Source organism: Macaca nemestrina, chromosome 9 (assembly GCF_043159975.1).
Source record: "Macaca nemestrina isolate mMacNem1 chromosome 9, mMacNem.hap1, whole genome shotgun sequence".
NCBI classification, from domain to species: Eukaryota; Metazoa; Chordata; class Mammalia; order Primates; family Cercopithecidae; genus Macaca; species Macaca nemestrina.
The window spans coordinates 39,443,264-39,466,592 of NC_092133.1; the positions used below are offsets into that span (position 1 = coordinate 39,443,264).

Consider the following 23,329-nt stretch of genomic DNA (forward strand, 5'->3'; position numbering starts at 1 on the left):
CTCCCGAGCAGCTGGGACCACAGGCGTGTGCCACCATGCCTGGCTACTTTTTTGTATTTTTAGTAGAGACAGGGTTTCACAAGGCTGGTCAGGCTGATCTCGAACTCCTGACCTTGTGATCCACCCACCTCGGCCTCCCAGAGTGCTGGGATTACAGGCATGAGCCACCACACCCGGCCCAATAAATGTATTCCTAATAATAATAGTAGGCTCCCAGCTGGGTCAGCCCACTCCTCTCTTGGAGTATATGCTTACTTCCTTAATAAAACTTTTGCTTACCTAAGTAGTTACATAGTACAAAAGGCAAAGACAAGCACATCTTAAATACATATTAAATGTCAAGAAAGGAAAAATAATTGCCCTATCATGTTAAAATGGAGGAGCAGAGAATTGAAATAGAAACAGACATGAAGAGCCAATACTTTATTATGTTTCATATACTAACTCACAGAGACCTCTAGAAAATATGCGTTAAGTCTTAGACAACAACAATATACTCTCTGTTAAGGCCAGCAGTGCGTGCCTATAATGCTGGAAGGTGAGACTCAGGCAGGAGGATCACTTGAGTTTGAGAACAGCATGGACAACATAGCAAGACCCTGTCTCTAAACAAACAGAAAATCCAAGAAAAATATATTCTCCCCACATAGTTTTAGGATAGACAACAGGGATTAAATTTTGTAAAAATTAAATCCTTTGTGTATCTATCTCAGCATCTTTCTCGCTATCTTTTAAAATAGTGAACAAAATTAAATTTAACTTTAAAATATAAACAATTTTACTGATTATCACTAAAATACTTACGATGGGCGATCCTCAAGAATCAGGGCAGTGGTAGAAAGTGGCTCAAATTCAAAATTCTTGCGTCTTGAAGACTGAGGTGGTGGTTTACAAGTCCTCCCCGTTCGTGCTTCATATTCCTAGAGTAAATTAAAACATACCTTATGCAGAAACTGCTCCAACATAGTTTGTATTATTAAATCTGTATCATTAAGAGTATTATGCTATAATGAGAGATACATACAATTCAAAAAATAATTTGGTAAAAATATCAAACAGACAAAAAATAAATTTTTTTGGGAGGTGGAGGGGAGTTGGGAGAGTGGCTCATGCCTGTAATTCCAACACTTGGGAGGCCAAGGTGGCAGGATTACTTGAGCTCACGAGTTCAAGACCAGCCTGGGCAAGGGACAACACTTCACCTCTACTAAAAATAAAACATAAAAAAAGTTTTGTTTTTTTTTTCCTGAAGCAACCTAAACTATAAATATATATTACATACAAAGTATCAAAATGTAAGAGAAGGAAAGACAGAAATACACTAGATTAATTAGGTAAAGTTTTAGGGAGACATTCTTGATTGCCTTCTATGATATCAGCTATCCAAGACCATCTTTGAATAATCTATAAGTAGATAAGCCTACTTATTAAACCTTCAGTTAGATCAGTGATTAAAACGAGACAAGTGATTAAAATGAGACAAGATATAGACAATGCCACTGTATTGTTCTGAAGATCCCTCTCAAGGGTGACATTCAACCTCTAATGAAATGATAGTTTTGGATTTCAATCTACTATTACAAATAGATCTACTTACTCTAAATTTATTTATTTATTTATTTTTATTATTATTTTTTTTTTTTGAGATGAAGTCTTGCTCTGTCGCCCAGGCTGGAGTGCAGTGGCTGGATCTCAGCTCACCGCAAGCTCCGCCTCCCGGGTTTATGCCATTCTCCTGCCTCAGCCTCCCGAGTAGCTGGGACTACAGGCACCCGCCACCTCGCCCGGCTAGTTTTTTTTTTTTGTATTTTTTAGTAGAGATGGGGTTTCACTATGTTAGCCAGGACGGTCTTGATCTCCTGACCTTGTGATCTGCCCGTCTCGGCCTCCCAAAGTGCTGGGATTACAGGCTTGAGCCACCACGCCTGGCCCACAAATAGATCTACTTACTCTAAATTTAAACAACACTTTGCTAACACATCTTATTCAAAAATGTAGCCACAGACTGTCAAATATTTCACTAAAGAAACTTTCTATAGTATTCTTCTAATTCATCCAACCTGATAATCCTAAATTAATTTAATATAATATATGGTAAACACATTTAAATGTCTCCATTCAAGTATTCTTCCACAAATGTTTCCAAACTTCTGAAATTTATTTATAGAAATTTGCCAAAGATCAATACCAAATTTACCAGCTTGCAAGTTTCAGTACCCACATTTTTTCCTTTCTAAAAAATCAAGCTAGCATCTGATCATCTCCAGGCACTAGTTATATTTTTCATTACATTCTCAAATATTACTGAATGATTTCATGAACTATGCAAGTCCACTGGTGGCAAGATAAGACCCTGATTTATATGAAGAAAATAAAATGCACTTAAAGTGGTCAGATATTTCACTTCTTAGTTGCTTAACTACAATTTCCTATAATTCTTTTAATACTATTGTTACATCCTTTCCAACTCAAAACCTATTTCTCCTTACTCAATCAGGCAATTGTAAAATGAGACCTGATAGTTCCATACCTCTTAAAAATTTGATAATCTTGTTTTTTCTTTTTTTTTTTTTTTTTTGAGATGGAGTTTCACTCTTGTTGCCCAGGCTGGAGTGCAGTGGCATGATCTCGGCTCACTGCAACCTCCACCCCCCGGGTTCAAGTGACTCTCACACCTCAGCCTCCCGAGTAGCTGGGATTACAGGCATGTGCCACCAAGCCTGGCTAATTTTTTTTTTTTTTTTTTTGTATTTTTAGTAGAGACAGGGTTTCTCCATGTTGGTTTCGAACTCCTGACCTTGTGATACACCCACCTCAGCCTCCCAAAGTGCTAGGATTACAGGCATAAGCCACCACGCCCGGCCTTGATGATCTTTTTGAAGCTTAACCTTAATTGAGATATTACTTTCAAAAAACAACTTACGTTGTCTTACAAACTTCAGCTTACCTGGTGGTTTCAGCCACTGTTATAAAGTTTCATATTCATCTTTAGTTCTGCATCTTCCCTTCCATCTACTATATCTATGCTCTGCTTATCTGAGAGTTCCCTTGCATCACCACAATGGGTTTTTAGAAACTTCTCCTCCATCAAATTATTTAGGATTGTGTGCACTTATGTTTATTAACTGTCATCTCAAAGAACTATACAGCCATTCATAATCAAAAGCAATAATGTCACTCATTTCTTTTTCTCTTTTCCAATTTTCTTTCCTAATATCTAGAATATATATCTAATCATGCTCAATGTTTCTTTTCTTCATTACAAACTCCAATGTAATAAATTCCTTTTCTGCTGTTTTTCTTACTAAAAATTATAGAAAAATAATAAATTTGTTATAATTTAAATGGTGTTTCATTTTCCTACAAGGTAACCCGGTTTCACTACCTAACAGAATACCATGAATATTATCCAATAAAACATTTTTCCATGCAAACAAAGGCTATGCACATAGACAGCAAAATCAAACTTTTAAACCAATATATTAATAACAACTAACATTGACTGACACTATGTAACCATGCACTGTCAGTCCCCTCCCAGTGAAGAAAAACTGAGGCACAAAGATGTATACTCACTTGCTGAAGGTCATTACTAGCAAGCAGTTTGGCTCCAGAGCCTGCCTTTTAACAATCTATTATCTTGCTATATTAACAGGCAGTAAAGTAGCTATGTATGACATTAAATTTTTTTTTTTTTTTTTTTGTAGAGATGGGATCTCCTTAGGTTGCCAAGGCTGTTCTTGAACTCCTGGGCTCAAGCAATCCTCCCGCCCTGTCTCCCAAAGTGTCAGGATTACGGGTATGGGCCACTGTGCCTGGCTGATGAAAATTTAAAAGAATGAGATTCATAAAATCATTCAGTGAAAGGCTCATTGGGGTAGATCAGACTGACAATGCCTGAATCCCCAATCCACTTAAATATCACAAAAGGAGATCCCCCGACAGTATATTTCTTGTATGATACAATATAAAGTATATATTACCATTCTTGAAATACTCTTACCAAAAGAAAAATCAAAGTGCAATATAATTAAGCCAATAGAACTGTGTTCTCCAATATGGTGGCCAAAGTTAGTAATAACCAAATAAGCTAATACATATTTGAATATGCATAAAATTATTAAGGAAGTATTAAGAGGTTCTCCTCTGGACAGTGAGATTAGAAATGAAGGGCTTTTGGTTTACCTTATGAAACCAGTGTTGATTGGCTTTGTAAACAACAAAAAATAAAGTATATTTTACGAGAGATCACTCATGGCCATGGTGGATGACTGATAAAGATGATCTTACTAAAGAGGTGGGATCAGAACTGGAGCAAAAATGATGGGTACTGATAGGCAGAAAGAATTAAAAGAACAGGTCAGTGGGAGCAAGCAAAGGCATGGATCAGGGAAACACATTAATCTCACTTAATAGGAAAAATGATGAGAAATAAGATTAGAAAGCGGTGGGTTAAATTACAGGGCCTTTCACTGGCTAAAATATTTGGACTTAATCATGAACAAAATGGAAAACCACTGAAAGTTTGGATAAAGCCAAGTTTGATGAAAGCTGTCCTTTATAAAACATTAACTAAGTATACATTGAATATATAAAGCAACTCAAAATGAAGCAGCTAGAATATAACTTATGTATGTAAGAGAGGAATGAGCTTTTTTTTTTTTTTTTTTTGGAGATATACAGTCTCACTCTATTGCCCAGGCTGGAGTGCAACGGCACAATCTCAGCTCTCTGCAACCTCCACCTCCAGAGTTCAAGCCATTCTCCTGCCTCAGCCTCCCGAGTAGCTGAGATTACAGGCATGTGCCACCATGCCTGGCTAATTTTTGTATTTTTTGCAGAGATAGGGTTTCACCATGTTGGCCAGGCTGGCCTCAAACTCCTAACCTCAGATGATCCACCCACCTCGGCCTCCCAAAGTGCTGGGACTACAGGTGTGAGCACCACGCCCGACCTAGGAATGAGTTTTGTACAGAATCATCACTCAAACATCATTCACATAAGAAGTTGTATTCTAGCACTTTCCACATAGATCCTTGTCATAAAAGTGCTGTAAAATTCTAGAGAGTAATAAGCTTTAAAACATTGTATGAGCTCATCTTTATCAGAAAATAGCACAGATTTCCATATCAAAATAACTTAAATATTTGCTGAATAAATTAAACATACCACCTTTTTTTTTTGAGATGGAGTCTCGCTCTGTCGCCCAGGCTGGAGTGCAGTGGCCGGATCTCAGCTCACTGCAAGCTCCACCCCCTGGGGTTCACACCATTCTCCTGCCTCAGCCTCCGGAGTAGCTGGGACTACAGGTGCCCGCCACCTCGCCCGGCTAGTTTTTTTTTTCTTTTTTGTATGTTTTAGTAGAGAAGGGGTTTCACCATGTTAGCCAGGATGGTCTCGATCTCCTGACCTCATGATCCGCCCGTCTCGGCCTCCCAAAGTGCTGGGATTATAGGCTTGAGCCACCGCACCCGGCCAAACCTGCCATCTTAATGCAATCAGAATTACAAATTATATAGCAGTACTCCTGGATAAAAAAATAAAAAGTAAAAAAAAAAAAAATTACAAATTGTATTAGAAATAATACAGCTGGGCATGGAGGTTCACGCCTATAATCCCAGTACCTTGGGAGGCCGAGACGGGCAGATCACTTGAGCCTAGGAGTTCAAGACCAGCCTGGGCAACATGCTGAAATCCTGTCTCTACAAAAAATACAAAATTAGCCAAGTGTGGTGGCATGCGCCTCTAGTCCTCAGCTACTTGGGAGGCTGAGGTGGGAGATCACTTGAGCCAGGTTGTGGAGGCTGCAGTGGGTCATAATCATTCCACTGCACTCCAGCCTGGGTGACAGAGTAAGACCTTCTCTCAAAACTAATAACAATTATCAAATATTAACACTAGTACTTTCAAAATTCATCACAAGATTATAAGCTATTTATTAAGATGTTTTTGATTATATGTAACAGAAAACCCAACTCAAACAGGTTTAGGCAAATTTATGAGTTCTTAAAACTGAATATTCCATACAATCAGTTAACTTTGGACTCCGTTTGACCAAGAGGTTCACAGCACAAACATCAATCAGCAACTCCACTTCTCTACTGTTCTCTCAGTTCTGCCCTCCTCCATGTGATTTGAAGATGTAATGAGAAATTTAAATAAGTACTGATTTTCATCTACATTTCTAAAAGTTAACTATATACAAATTGGCCAAAAAAAAAAAAAAAAAAAAATTCTTCAGAGACATAGGGTAGACTCCCGCTTGGTGAACTGGGTAATTCACACCAACTTTCTTGCTGCAATCTCTGCAGTCCCTGACAAAGGGGGAACAAACAAGATGAGCCTGAGGTTCACTCAACTGTTGTGTCTGGAGGCAATACTGAATGAACATCAGGGCAGGAAGGGGGACCCCAAAGGAAGTTTGACTTTTAGTTTGGAAAGGCCAAAGGGCTAGAATTTTGGGGACACAGTAGTAGAAGAGAAAGTGCCCCATCAAGAAAGAACTCCAGGTCCTGCACAGTGGCTTACACCTGTAATCCCGGCAATTTGGGAAGGGAGGCGGGTAGATTACTTAAGGTCAGGAGTTCGAGACCAGCCTGGCCAACTTGCTGAAACTCTGTCTCTACTAAAAATACAAAAATTAGCTGGGCGTGGTGGCATGTGCTTGTAGTTGCAGGTACTCGGGAGGTTGAGGCAGGAGAATCACTTGAACCCAGGAGGCGGAGGGTTGCAGTGAGCCAAGATCGCCCCACTGCCCTCCAGTCTGAGTGACAGAATGAGACTCCATCTCAAAAACAAAACAAAAAAAAAAAAAAAAAAAAAGGAAAAACTCCAGAAACCAACATAGCAGTATTCTTGACTCTTTAGCTGAATACTGATCTACACATGTGTACAATAAAACCCTACAAAGCAAAGGAGAACTTTTGGGGAAAGAACAACAACCTGAGGAGCTATAAGCAAAACACTTTCCAGAGCTTACCCAGGGGTGAGAATTATTCACATTATCACCCACCAGAATAAAAAGTCATCACTGGGAATACACAAAACATTCAGGAGAAACCCAGAAGGTGTCGTCTTTGTTGGATATAAGACACTGTGAATTTTAGATTGCTGAGGGCTGAATGATGTTTGATTTTGTTCTGTCCAGAAGTCAAGCTTCTTGTGCATCAGTCTGAATATTTTAAGGCTTATTTACAAACATTTTTTAGTTCATGTCTAACGTAATTTTTCCTTTGAGCTAATTTATTCCATAACTAAGAAATTATCAATGAATGTACTTTCTTCTGCAATGTTTAATCTGTGATCAATGTCACCCAGTAAAATGTTCACTTCAGATCTTGCATATTAAAAACTGTAGCACTGTTATCAATGAACTTGAGAACAGAGCAAGAGAAACTACCCAAAAGTAAGCAAAGAAAGGGAAAAAAAATTGAAGAAATATAAGCAGAGCTTTAGGGAACAATATCAAGCAGCCTAAATTATGTGTAATTGGAATCTAGGTACAAAGGAGAACAATATTTAAGAAAATAATAGCTGAAATGTTGTCAAACTACACCCACAGACCCAAGAAGTTCAATAAATTCTAAGCGGAATACAGATAAAACCACACCAAAAGACATAATAATTATTTACTAAAATATGTTAAGAAGAATATTTTAAAAGCAGCCAGAAAAAAAGCACTTATGTTGAAAAGACTGAATGTGAAAAGGATTATAAGACTTTTTCCTGAAAAGTATTCCAGTCAAAAGACAATAGAAAAATCTTTAAATTGCTAAAAGAAAAAAAAATGGAGAGGGAACATCTATCAACTTAGAATTCTATACCAGAGAAAATATCTTTCATAAGTGAAAGCAAAATAAAAATATTTTCAGACAAGCAATAGCTAAGAGAATATGTTGTCAGCAGACCAGCAATATAATTTCAAGGAAATTATTCAGGCAGAAAGTATATATCATATGAAAACATGAATATACACAAAGAGATAAAAAGCACCAAAAATAATAAATATGGACAAATAAAAAAGTCAGTTTTCTCATTTCTTAAAATTAGAGAATATTTGATCATTTCATACAGAAATATACTGGTAAATGTAAACAAGGAGTTTACAGCACAAAAGTTAGAAAGGAGGTAACAGCAGCACACTGTTGTAAGGTTCTTCCATTATACTCAAGTGCTATAAAGTTATTTGACGGTAGACCATGATAAATTAAAGATAAGTATCATAAAAGCCCTAATGGGGAGGTTTCTCGATGTGTAATCAGAAGACCTATGTGTTCAGGAGATGCTTTCATGGGGTCTGCAAAGTCAGAGCTATATTCCTAATAGTGTTAATAGTTTGTCACTGCATTGATACTTGTACTAATGGTGCTCAGCAATGTTGAATAAAATTGTCAGCAGCCTGGGCAATATAGTGAGACACTGTCTCTACAAAAAATTAAAAAATTAGCCAGGTGTGGTTGCACGGGCATAGGGGTAGGGGGGTGCTGAGGTGGGAGGATTACTTGAGCCCTGGAGGTTAAGGTTGCAGTGAGCTATGAGCTCACTGCCGCACTCCAACCTGGGCAACAGAGACTATCTCAAAAACAAAAACTCTCAGTGCCCCATCACAAATCAAAGCAATAGCACTACTGATCACTGTATTCTTCAGGACATGCACTGAAAGATTAAAAAAAACAAGCGGCAGCGGCCAGATTCATTTAAGAATGTCTATGACAAAACAGTAAAAATTATTAATTGTATTAAATATTTATATATGAGTAAACATCTTCTTAACATTCTGTGTGACAAAAGGAAAAGTACAGGGCCAGGCAAGGTGGCTCATGCCTATAATCCCAGCACTTTGGGAGGCCGAGGCGGGCAGATCACCTGAGGTTGGGAGTTCGAGACCAGCCTGACCAACATGGAGAAACTCCGTCTCTACTAAAAATACAAAAAATAGCCGGTATGGTGGTGCATGCCTGTAATCCCAGCTACTCGGGAGGCTGATGCAGGAGAACCACTTGAACCCGGGAGGCAGAGGTTGCAGTGAGCCGAGATCGCACCATTGCACTCCAGCCTGGGCAACAAGAGCGAAACTCTGTCTCAAAAAAGAAAAGGAAAAGTACCGATAAAGAACTCAACTACATACTTGTGCAAAGGAAAAGCACTTGTGCAAGTATTTGAGTTCTAAACTGAACAAATGTCTTTTTCAAGAACACTACTTTTATTTAAAATACTGACTGCAAACTGCAGTGGCAGTTATTTTCCAAAAATTAGACAAAGTGGGCCATTCATCTCCATATTTCTCCCAGAAAACCATAAACCCAGTCAAGTCATAAGGAAATCATGAGAGAAACCCAAATTGAAGACCATTCTAGAAAATAATAGACCAGTACTCTTCAAAAGTGTCAAGTTCTTAAAAAAAAGGAAAGATGACAAACTGTCAAAAGCTATAGAAACTACGGAATTGTGATAGCAAAATATAATGTGGTATTCCAGAGGAGACACTGAAAGAGAAATGGGACTTTAATAGAAAAATTGGTGAAATCCAAGTGAAGTCTGCAGTAATCTACCAAAGTCAGTTTTCTGAGTTTTGACAAATGTACAGGGTAATAGATGTTAACATTAGGTGAAACTGAATGAGAGGTATTTAGGAATTCTCTGTATTATTTTTTTCAAAATCACAATAATAAAGTTATTCCAAAATCTAAAGTTATTCTGTAAATCTAAAGTTATTTCAAAATAAAAAGTTTATTAAAACAAACAAAAAAGGATGAAGTGTGCCAGTGATTTTTAAGGAAAGCAACTGAAAATAAGTATTGCCAATAATAAAATCCAGCCTTTCAGTAAGAATTAAAATGCTGTGAACTTGTATATATATATATACACACACATATACACACACACACACACATATATATAGACCAGCAATATAATTTCAAGGACCAGCAATATAATTTCAAGGACCAGCACTATAATTTCAAGGAAATTATTCAGGCAGAAAGTATGTATCACATGAAAACATGAATACACACAAAGAGATAAAAAAGCACCAAGAATAATAAATATGGACAAATAAAAAAGACAGTTTTCTCATTTCTTAAAGTTTTAGAGAATATGTGGTCATTTAATACAGAAATATACTGGTAAATATAAATAAGGAGTTTACAGCACAAAAGTTAGAAAGCAGGTAACAGCAGTACGCTGTTGTAAGGTTCTTACATGTAAGGTTCTTATAAAAGTAAGACCCAACTATATGCTATTTATAAGAAACCCACTTTAAATATAAAGACAGATACAAGAATAAAAGGATGAAAACAGAAATGTCTGCAAAATATTAACTGGAAACATGCTCTAGTGGCTAATAAAGTCAGATAAAAACTTCATATATAAGAGTATATATATGTATATTCATATATATGTGTGCATATATACGTATATATATTCTTACATGTATATACATACACACATATATACATATATATTCTTATATATGTGTGTATACATACATATATACGTATATATGCACACACACACATACATACATACACACACACACACATATATATATTTTTTAAGACAAGAGTCTCACTCTGTCGCCCAGGCTGGAGTGCAGTGGCATGATATTGGCTCACTGTAACCTCCGTTTCCAGGTTCAAGCGATTCTCCTGCCTCAGCCTCCCGAGTAGCTGGGACTACAGGCGCATGCCACCACATTCAGCTAATTCTTATATTTTTAGTAGAGATGGGGTTTCACCATGTTAGCCAGGATGATCTCGATCTCTTGACCTCATGATCCACCCGCCTTGCTAGGATCCTCCTAAAATGCTAGGATTACAGACATGGGCCACTGCACCCAGACCTATGCCATCATATATTTAACAGCTTCCCAGAATTAGATTTTTGTGAGATCAGCGGTAATAATACTGTCATTTTTTGATATTTTATAATGCAATGCTGTAATATTTGGAAGATCGACGTTATCTGGTGCACCAACATTTTCCAAATCACCAATGCATGATATTATAAAACCATGCATAAATATACATACCCAGGCAAAGTGCAAAAAAGACCAATAGATTTTTCTATAACAGAGTTATATGGTTTCAGATTCCACACTATAACTTACCTTTAAGAAACAACCACTTGATGAATTTTGGAGTGGCATCAAAGAAGAATGCCCACATTATCTGCAAAGACTATTAAAATGTTCTTCACTTTACTACATACATAACTCTGTGAGATTTTCTTCATGTACTTAAATTTACTAAAACAATATAAAGCAAAAAACTAAATGCAAGAGTACATGTGAGAATCCAGCCTTCATTTAAGCCATAGAGATCTGCAAAAATGGAAAATAATGCCACTCTCCCCACTACTTGTTTTTTAATAGTTATTTTTCACAAATATGTTGTTTTTGTTAACATATAATAGCTTTACTCTTGTAATTTTTAAATGATTAATACTTGAACATTTCAGTTTTAACTGGGGGTATAGTAATAATTGATAATCCCATAAACAGAAACTCTTTGAGGTCTTTAATAATTGAGAATCCAAAGGGACCCCATCTCTACAAAAAAAAAAAAAAATTAAATTAGCCACGCATAGTGGTATGTGCCTGTAGTCCTAGCTACTCGGGAAGCTGAGGTGGGAGGATGGCTTGAGCCCAGGAGGCAGAGGTTGCAGTGAGCCAAGACTGTACCACTGCACTCCAGCCTGGGCAATAGAGCCAGACTTTTTCTCAAAAAAAAAGAAAAAAGAAAAAGAATCCAAAGGGATCATGAGACCAAGATGTTTGAAAACTGCTGATCAACAGCAACCACCAAAAAAGTAAAACAAAAGCTAATAAGCTAATAGTGGAGAAAAAGTATAGTGACAAAAATACTCAGTCAACCCAAAAGAGGGCAGGAGAAAAAAAAAGTGAAGGACCAGATGAAATAATTTGAAAAGAAACAGTAAGTTGGTAAATTTAAACCTGATCATATCACTAATGACAGTAAATGACACTCCATCTAAAAAACAGAGGGTACCAGATTGTATACAAAAGCAATACCCAACTATATGCTACTTATAAGAAACTCAGTTTAAATAAAGAGACAGATACAAGAATAAAAGGATGAAAACAGAAATGTCTGCAAAATACTAACTGGAAACAAGCTCTAGTGGCTAATAAAGTCAGATAAAAACTTCATAAAGGGAAATCTTACCAAAGCAAACAGGACGTATCATTGATGGTAAAGGGAGCAATTCACCAAGACAACTTCAAAACAAAGCTTCAAAAAACAGGAAACAAAAATTGACAGAAACGAAAGGAGAAATAACCAAGTAATTTATAGTGGAGATTTTATTGCTCTTGTCTCAGTAACTGGTAGAAAAAGCAAAAAAATTTAAAAATATAAAAGATGTAACACTACCAATCTAACATGACCTAAACTGACATTTATAGAATACTTCACTCAACATCTGCAAAATATACACTGTTTTCAAGTACACAAGGAACGTTCAGTAAGACCAGCTATATCTGGGGCATAAACAAGTCTCAATAAATTGAAAAACACTGAAATTGCATAACATATATCGTCTGTTATGGTTTGAATATTTGTCCCTTCCAAAACTGGTGTTGAAATTTAATCCCCAGTGTGATAGTACTGGGGATGGGGGAAGGCTTTAAGAGGCAATTTGGTCAGGAGGGCTCTGCCCACATGAATGGATTAATCTGTTCACAGATTAACATGTTATCATGAGAGTGGGACTGGTAGCTTTATAAGAAAAGGAAAAGAGACCTGAGCTCATATGTTCAGCTCCCTTGCCACATGACGCCCTGCATCGCTCTGGGACTTTGCAGAGTTCCAACCAGTAAGAGGACTCTCACCAGATGGAGCCCCTCGACCACGGACTTTTCATCCTCCGTAACTGTAAGAAATAAATTCCCTTTGTTTATAAATTACTCAGTTCCCAATATTCCGTTATAAGCAACGGAAAATGGACTGAGACACTGACCATCCATAATTAATCATTTACAAAAACATATCTGTAAAATCCCAAGATATTTTAAAAGTAAAATAATATACTTCTACATAATCATAAGTAAAGGCAGTAACAAAAGAAAAGGAAAAATATCTTGCATTGAGTGCAAATGAAAACACTGAAATTTATGGAATGCAGCTAAAGCATAGCTAGAGGAAAATTTGTAGCTTAAAATACATTAAAAAGATAAAAGGTCTAAAATGAATGACCCACCTTAGAAAACTAGAAAAAAAGCAACATAAATCCAAAGCAAGTGGATAGTAAATAATGAAGAACAGAAATCAATGAATAGAACACACAAAACCAAGTAGTAAAAATCAGTGAAACAAAAGGTGTTTCTTTTAAAACATAATAAAATTGATAAACTCCTAGTAAAACTGATCAATGAAAAAGAGAAGATAAAAACTGTCAAAATCAGGAATGCAAGAGAGATCATCACTATCCACATTTGTATTACATACCTAGCAGACATTAAAAAAATAAGAAAATATGAATAATTTCATTGTAATAAATCTAGCAACATAGATGAAATATAAAAATCTGTTGAAAGACATGTTACCAAAGCTGACTCAAGAAGAAACAGAAAATTTGAATAGCCCAATCTGAGGTCAAGAAAAACATTAAGTTTATAACTAAAAATACACTCAACAACAAAAAACTTCCACACTTCACTTAGATCAGTAATTCTCAACTGGGGTTGACTTTGCCCCCTTGAGGACATCTGACAATGTCTAAGACATTTCGGTTGTCACAATGAGAAGTGAAGGGGGGTAATTACTACTGGAATTCTTAGAGGCCAGGGATACTATTAAATATCCTATATTTAACAGGAAAACCCCTCACAATATTTACATTTAGGTCATTTACATTTACATATACATGACCTAAAATGTCAAAAGTGCTGAGGTTGAGAAACCTTGGCCTAAATTATTTCACTGGTAAATTCTGTCAAATGTTTAAGGAAGAAATAACACCAATGTACACAAATTATTTCAGAAAACAGAAAAGAAACAATCCTCAACTTATTAAATGATGATTGCATTATCCCAATACCAGAATCTGACAAAGGCATTAAAAGAAAATTATAGACTGACATCCCTCATGAATATGGAAGCAAAAATCCCTAACATAATATTAGCAAACTGACTTCTGGACTTCCACTCCAGCATGTATACAGCTTAGAAATTGCCATTCCAGGCCGGGCGCAGTGGCTCAAGCCTGTAATCCCAGCACTTTGGGAGGCCGAGACGGGCGGATCACGAGGTCAGGAGATCGAGACCATCCTGGCTAACACAGTGAAACCCCGTCTCTACTAAAAATACAAAAACTTAGCCGGGCGAGGTGGCAGGCGCCTGTAGTCCCAGCTACTCGGGAGGCTGAGGCAGGAGAATGGCGTGAACCCGGGAGGCGGAGCTTGCAGTGAGCTGAGATCCGGCCACTGCACTCCAGCCTGGGTGACAGAGCGAGACTCCGTCTCAAAAAAAAAGAAAAAAAAAAAAGAAATTGCCATTCCAGGACAGGTGTGGTGGCTCGCACCTATAATCCCAACATTTTGGGGGGTCAAGGTGGGAGGATCTTTTGAGGCCAGGAGGTCAAGAAGTTGCCACTGCATCCTAACAAGTAAAAACCTAAGTAAACTGAAAAATTAATAATTATTCTTAGATTCATCAGAGACATGAAGCCACACAGAAAACCACTGCCCCAAAACTGCAGAGACAAACACATAAAGGAGAATCACAACTTAGCAGAGCAGACACCCAGAAGCTGAAACCTCTGGCAGTGCTGGAGTAGGAAAACATAAACTGTAATAGACAAACTGTTGGAGGCTGAGTGTGGACAAGTCTGATGTTAGAACTCCAGGGGAGATGCAGGTATTTAAAAAAGGAAAAAAATAAAACAAAACTCCAGGAGGACTCAGTTGCATACACTTTTGTGAGTTTTACCTCCAGGAACTCTACCAAGTCCTCAGAGTGAGTACTGTGGGGGAGAAATCCCCTTGTGCTTTCGGCAGGAGAGGAAAAGTAATTATTTTGAAATACTCCTTTACATTCTGTTCCTAACAAGGTCTGCCCTCAGGAGAAACTATTTTACCAGAACCTTACCTGCTCCAACCTAACTAGGGGAAGGGAAATACACAACTCCAGCTCCCTCTGGCCATTCTGTCCTGTCAAAGAGGGAAAAAAAACAAAACTGAAAATACTATGAAGCGTACCATTCAGGGGTACAGGTTCACCAAAAGATTAAGACCTAATCACAGGACTATAGAATGCTTCCCCTTTTCCCACACCTTACCACTACCTTACTAAAGGCCTACTTACCAGTTCCTTTTATCCACCACATTCTATCTACTACCTTTCAGCAAAAATTATATGGCATACTAAATGGTTATAAGAAAAAAAAAAAAAAAAAAAAAAACCACGGTCTAAAGAGACTAAACAAGCATTAGAACCAGAGTCAGATATGATAGGAATGTTGGAATTATCAAACCAGAATTTGTTTTAAAGAGAACTATGAGCAGTGCACTAAAGTTTCAATGGAAAAAGTAGACAACATGCAAGAATAATGTAAGAGATGGACATTTTAAGAAATAATCAAAAAGAAATACTAAAGATTAAAAAACTGGAACAGAAAGAAAGAATTCCTTTGATGGGTTCATTAGCAAATTGGACATGGCTGAGACAGAATCTCTGAACTTGAGGTATGACAACAGAACTTTCGAAACTGAAAAGCAAAGAGAAAAAAGATGGGGAAAAAAAGTGCAGAGTATCCAAGAACACTGGGAAAACTACAAAGGACAAGAGAGAGGGGAGGAGAAGAGAGACAGAGAGAAGGAAGAAGAAATATCTAAAGCAATATGGACTGAGAAGTTCCCCCAAATTAATGTCAACACCAAATCAAAGATCCAGGAAGCTCAGAGAACATCAAACAGGATAAACATATACATAAAAAAACCCCTACTTCTAGCCATATCATATTCAAATTTCAGAAAATCAAAGATCAAAAAATCTTCAAAGAAGGCAGAGGGAAAAACACCCTACCTATAGGAACAAAGATATAAACTTATCCTCAGAAATGCAAGTAAAGAGTAGAGAGAAATATTTAAAGTGCTGAGAGAAAAAAATTGCAAGCCTAGAATTCTGTATCCTGCAAAGTTATCCTTCAAAAGTGAAGGAAAAAAACTTTCTGAGACAATTATTAAGGAATTTGACAGTAGACCTGCCTTGCAAGAAAATGTTAAAAGAAGTTTTTCTTAAAGAAGATATTTTTCTTTTTCTTCTTTTTTGTTTTTTTTTGTTTGTTTGTTTTTTGTTTTTTGTTTTGAGACAGAGTCTCACTCTGTTGCGCAGGCTGGAGTGCAGTGGCGTGATCTCAGCTCACCTCAACCTCCGCCTCCTGGGTTCAAGCGATTCTCCTGTCTCAGCCTCCCAAGTAGTTGGGATTACAGGCATGTGCCATCATGCCCGGCTAATTTTTGTATTTTTAGTGGAGACAGGGTTTCACCATTTTGGTCAGGCAGGTCTCGAATTTTTCTTATTCTTAATTGATCTAATAGAAAACAGTTGTCTTATTCTATTTTCTGTTGCTTATAACAGAATACCTAAAATTCAAAGGAATTTATTTCTTAACAGTTACAGAGGGTGAGAGGTCCAAGGTCAAGGGGCTACATCTAATGAGAGCCCTCTTACTGATGGGGATGCTCTGTAGAATCCTGAGGTGGTGCAGAGCATCATGCGATGAGGGGCTGAGCATGCTAGCTCAGATCTTGCTTCCTCTTCTTATAAAGTCACTAGTCCCATTCCTATGATAATCCAATAATCCATTAATCTGTTAATGGATTAATCCTGTAAAATAGAGTAATCCTCTTAAAGAATTAATCGCCTCTTAAAGGCCCCACCTCTCAATACTGCCACAGTGGGGATTGCATTTCAACATAAATTTTAGAGGGCATAAACATTCAAACCATAGCAACAGTTTACTCAAAATAATAGCAGCAATAAGGTGTTTAATTATGTATGCTCGTGTGTGTATGCTCACATGCAAGTAAAACGAATGGCAGTAATAAAAGGGATGGGCAGCAGGAATTAGGAATGTTTTGTTATTACAAGGTATTTGCATTACACATGAAACTCCACTTTCAGGTATAGTGTTACCTGAAAGTGGAGTTGGCTTAGCTATAAATACATACTGCAAACTCCAGGACAACCACCAAAAAAAGTTTTAAAAAAAGAAGTATAACTGATATGTTAAGAAATGGGAGAAAATGGAATCATATAAAATGTTCAATTAAAACTAAAGACTGAAAAGATGTGGAAGACAAAACCGGAAACAAATTATAAAGGCAACAACTAACAAACAGTAACAGAAATGAGAGATAATAATCCAACTATATCAATAATCACTTTAAATATCAATGGTCTAAATGCACCAATTAAAACACTGAGAGGCCAAGCACAGTGGCTCATACCTATAATCCCAGAACTTTTGGAGGACACAGCGGGAGGACCATTTGAGGCCGAGAGTTTGAGGCTGCAGTGAGCTATGATTGCACCACTGCACTCCAGCCTGGGCAACAGAGCAAGATTCTGTCTCAAAAATAAAACAAAACAAACAAACAAATGAAAAAATAGAGACTGTCAAAGTGTATCACAAAACAAGGCCCAGCCATATGTTGTCTACAAAAAAACTCTAAAGGCCGGGCGTGGTGGCTCACGCCTGTAATCCCAGCACTTTGGGAGGCCGAGGTGGGCGGATCACAAGGTCAGGAGATCGAGACCATGGTGAAACCCCGTCTCTACTAAAAATAGAAAAAATTAGCCGGGCGCAGGGGCGGGCGCCTGTAGTCCCAGCTACTCGGGAGGCTGAGGCAGGAGAATGGCGTGAACCCGGGAGGCGGAGCTTGCAGTGAGCCGAGATCGCGCCACTGCACTCCAGCCTGGGCGACAGAGCGAGACTCCGTCTCAAAAAAAAAAAAAAAAAAAACTCTAAGTTGAACAATAAGAACACATGGATACAGGAAGAACAACAACACACACACACAGGGGCCTGTCAGGGGGTCGGGGGACAAGGGGAGGGAGAGCATTAGGACAAATACCTAATGCATTCAGATGTTAAAACATAAATGACGGGTTGATAGGTGCAGCAAACAACCATGACACATGCACACCTACGTAACAAACCTGCACATTCAGCACATGTATCCTGGAACTTAAAAGTAAAATTAAGTTAAATTTTTAAAAACTCCACTTTAACTATAAAGGCACATATAGATTAAAAGACAAGGGATGGAGAAAGATATACCATCCCAACACTAATCAAAGACAACAGGAGTAGCTATAGTAATCTTGGACAGAGCAGACTTCACAGCAAGGAAATTTATCAGTAATAAAAAGGGCATTACATAATAAAGTGGTTAATAATCCAAGGAGACATAACAATTCTTATCATGTATGCAACTAAAAACAGAGTGGTCAAAATACATGAGGCAAAACAGGTAGAACTACAAGGAGAAACAGATGAATCTACTATTACACTGGAAAACTTTAAAGCCTCTATCAGAAATAGACAGATCCAGCAGTCAGAAAATCAGTAAGGACATAGCTGAACTCAACAGTACCATCAGTCAACTGCATGTAATTGACATCTGTAGACTACTACATCCAACAACAGCAGATGAAACATTCTTCTCAAGCTAACATGGAACATCGACCAATACAGACTACATTCTAGGCCACAAAATACACCTTAACAAGTTTAAAATAACAGAAATCATAAAATGTCTGCTCTCAGATCTCAATGAAATTAAACTAGAAATTGACAGAGAGAGATTCCTGAAAAATCCCCAAATACTTGGAGATTAAACAACACACTTCTAAATAACACATGTGTCAAAGAAGAAATCTTAAGGGTAATTTTAAAATATTTTTAACTATAGGAAAATGAAAATACAACTTATGAAATTTGTGAGATACAGCAAATACAGTATTAGAGGCAAAAGTATTGCTTTGAATGAATATATGAGAAAAGAAGATCTAAAATCAATCATCTAAGCTTCCACCTTAACAAGAAAAATTCGAGCTAATTAATTACAAAGGAAGCAGAAAAAAATAAATAAAAATAAAGAGCAGGAATCAATAAAATTAAAAACAGGAAGTCAGTAGAGAAAAATCAACAAAACCAAAAGCTAACAGTTCTTTAAAGAGAACAATAAAATTGATAATCCTCTTGCCAGGATAACTAAGAGAAAAAAAAAAAAAAGACACAAATTACCAATATCAGAAATGAAAGTGGAGACATCACTACAGAGCCCAAGGACGTTAAAAAGGATAATGAAGAAATATTATGAACAATTCTTTTTTTTTTTTTTTTTTAGATAGAGTCTTGTGCTCTGTTGTCCAGGTGCCATCCTGGCTCAGTGGAACCTCCACTTCCCGGGTTCAAGCGATTCTCCTGCCTCAGCCTCCCAAGGAGTTGGCCGACTACAGGCACATGCCACCACGTACAGCTATTTTTTTAAATTAATATTTTTAGTACAGCTAATATTTTTAGTACAGACAGGGTTTCACCACGTTGGCCAGGCTGGTCTCGAACTTCTGACCTCAAGTGATCCCGCCTTGGCCTCCCAAAGTGCTGGGATTACAGGCATGAGCTACCACACCTGGCCTGTTACGAACAATTCTATGCCCAAAATTTGATAACCTGAATGAAATGAACCAATTCCTTGAAATATACCCAAACTAACATAAGAAGAAATTGAATCAATAATTAATAATCTTCCAAACCAGAAAGCACAGACCCAGATGGGTTCACTGATGAATTCTACCAAATATTTAAGGAAGAAATTGTATCAATTATCTATAATCTCTTCCATAAGATACATGGAGAGGAAATACTTCATCACTCATTATATGAAGCCAGCATTACTCTAATACCAAAACTAGACAAAAGCATTACCAAAACAGAAACATACAGACCAGTATCTCTTATGAACGTAAATGCAAAAAATTCTCAAGAAAATATTAGTAAATCTAATCCAACAATGTATAAAAAGAATTCTATACCATGACCATGTGGAATTTATCCTAGGTATGCACAACTGGTTCAATGTTTAAAAAAAAAATCAATTAATTTAATCAATTGCATCAAGAGGCTAAAGAACAAAAATCACATGATAAAACATCAATAGACGTTGGAAAAGCATTTGACAACATCCAACACCATTCATGATGAAACTTCTCAGTAAACTAGGAATAGAGGGGAACTTCCTCAACTTGATAAAGAAAATCTACAAAAAACCTATAGCTAACATCATACTTAATGGTGAGAAGCTAGAAGCTGTCTCTCTAAGATCAAGAACAAGGCAAGGATGTCCCCACTCATCACTGCTTTTCAACATTGTTCTAGAAGTCCTAGTTAATGCAATAGAAAAAGGAAATAAAAGTTACACTAATTAGGAAAGAAGAAATAAAATTGTCTTTGTTTACAGATGACATGATTGTCTGTGGAGAAAGTCCAAAAATATCAACAGAAAACTTTTGGAACTAATAAGCAATAACAGCAAGTTTACAAGATAGAAGGCTAATGTACAAAAGTCAATCACTTTCTTACAATATAACAGCAATGAACAAGTAAAATTTAAAATTTAAAACATAATACCATAAAAATGAAATACTTAGGTATAAGTCTATCAAAATATACGCAAGATCCGTATGAGGAAAAGTACAAAACTCTAACGAAAGATAAAAAGAAGAACAAAACAAACGAAGAGATGTTCCACGTTTATGATTAAGAAGACTCACCGGGTGTGGTGGCTCTCGCCTGTAATGTCAGCACTTTGGGAGGTCAAGGCAGGTGGATCACCTGAGGTCAGGAGTTCAAGACAAGCCTGACCAGCATGGAGAAACCCTGTCTCTACTAAAAATACAAAATCAGCCCAGCGTAGTGGTGCATGCCTATAATCCCAGCTACTCAGGAGGCTGAGGCAGGACAATTGCTTGAACCCGGGAGGCGGAGGTTGCAGTGAGCTGAGATCGCGCTATTGCACTCCAGCCTGGGCAACAAGAGCGAAACTCTGTCTCAAAAAAAAAAAAGACTCAACGTCATTTAGATGTCAGCTTTTCTCAACTTGATCTACAGATTCAACACAATCCCAATCAAAATCTCAGCAAATTATTTTGGGAATGATAAACTGATTCTAAAGTTACACAGAGAGACAAAAGACCCAGAATAGCCAACTCAATATTGAAGAAAAAGTCAGAGGACTGACACTACTAGAATTCAAGACTTATGAAAAGGCTACAATAATTAAGACAGTGTGGCACTGGAGAAAGAGCAGACAAATAGGTCAATGGAACAGAATAGAGATCCCAGAAATAAGCCCACATAAATATAGTCAACTGATCTTTGACAAAGGAGCAAAGGCAATACAATGGAGCAAAGATACGCATTTCAACAAATGGTACTGGAACAACTGGACATTGACAGCCAAAAAAAAAAAAAATCAACCTACACACAGACCTTACATCCATCATAAAAATTAACTCAAAATGGTTTACAGACCTAAATGTAAAGTATAAAACTATACAACTCCTAGAAGATAACACAGAAAATTTAGATGGCCTTGAGTATAGTGATGACTTTTTAGATCAATACTAAAGGCATGATCTACAAAAAAATAAAAATTAAAATACAGTAGTCCCCCTTACCCTTGGGAAATATGTTCTAAGACCCCCAGCGGATGCCTGAAACCATGGATAATACTTAACCCTGTATGTGCTTTTTTCCTATACATATGATAATGTTTTATCAACTTTATAAATTTATAAACTAGACATAGTAAGACATTAACAATAGAGAAATTATAACAAAATACTATAATAAAAGTTATATGAATGTGTTCTCTCGCTCTCATACACACACACTCTCACATGCACACATACACAAACCCACAAAATATCTTAATATTTTCAGACTGCAGCTGACCATGGGTAACCAAAACTGTGGAAAGTGAAACTGTGATAAGGGGAGACTACTATAATTGATAAGCTGGAGTTCGCTAAAATTTAAAATTTCTGCTCTGTGAAAAGACAAGCCATAGAAAGACAGAACATATTTGCCAAAGGCATGCCTGACAAAGGACTGTTATCCAAAATAGACAAAGAACTCTTAAAACTCAACAATAAGAAATTGAACAATCTGATTTTAAAATGAGCAAAAGACCTGTATATCATCAAAGAAGATATACAGATGGCAAGTAAGCATGTGAAGAGATGTTCAACATCATGTCATTAGGGAATTGCAAATTAAGACAATGAGACACCACTACACAGTTATGAGAATGACCAAAATTCAAAACACTAACAGCAGCAAATACTGGAGAAAATGTGGTGCAAGAGGAACTCTCATTTAATGCTGCTGGGAATGCACAAGGGGACCAACACTTTGGAAGATATCTTGCTAGCTTCTTGCAAAACTAAACATATTCTTATGATCCAGCAATCACTTCCTTCGGTATTTACCAAAATGAACTAAAAACATAAAACCACACAAAAAAATTGCACGCATAAGTTTAGAGAAGACTTATTAACAGCAGCCAAAACTTGGAAGCAACTAAGATGTCCTTCAGTAGGTGAATGGGTAAATAAACTGTGGTGTTCCCAGACAATAGAATATTACTCAGCACTAAAAAGAAATGAGCTATCAAGCTATGGAAAGGCATGGAGGAAATATAAATGCATATTACTAAGTGAAAGAAACCAACCTGAAACAGCTAAATACTGTCTGGTTCCAATTACGTAATAGTCTGGAAAAGGCAAAACTATGGAGACAAGAAAAAGATCTGTGGTTTCCAGAGGATTGGGGGAGGGAAGGATGACTACACACAGCTCAATTTTTAGTATAGTGAAACTATGCTGTGTAATACTACAATGATAGATACATGTCATTATACATTTGTCTAAAGCCATAAAATGTACAACACTGGGAATGAATGATACCGTAAACTACAGACTTTGAGTGACAGTGTGTCAGTGTAAGTTCATTGGTTATAAAAAAAAAGATCCACTGCGGTGCAAGATGCTGACAGTGAAGGAGGTTGTGTGTATGTGGGGACAGGAGTTATATGGAACACTCTGTACTTTCTCCTCAAATCTGCTATGAACCTACAACTGCCATAGTTTTTACATTTAAATATATATATATATATGCAGATCTAATCCAGAAATAAGCAAGGTGAATAATAACTGTGACTGATCATAGTTTATTCCTGGAATGCAAAGTTGGTTTAACAACCAAAAACTAACTTACACAACTTAATAATTTTTAAAAA

General features: G+C 37.0%; 1 protein-coding gene across 4 annotated transcripts in view; it reads right to left on the reverse strand.

Annotated features, from left to right (window-relative positions):
• LOC105479987 (TBC1 domain family member 12) overlaps positions 1-23,329 on the reverse strand; it is a 148,992-nt gene that overhangs the window by 70,893 nt on the left and 54,770 nt on the right. For 3 of the 4 annotated variants that reach the window (XM_071069460.1, XM_071069463.1, XM_071069461.1), the window contains one exon: positions 805-920. In XM_071069460.1, coding sequence (XP_070925561.1) covers positions 805-920 — 116 coding nt within the window. Of the gene's footprint in view, positions 1-804; positions 921-3,576; positions 4,639-23,329 lie in introns of those variants that run through there. The other variant, XM_071069462.1, reaches the window with a different exon arrangement.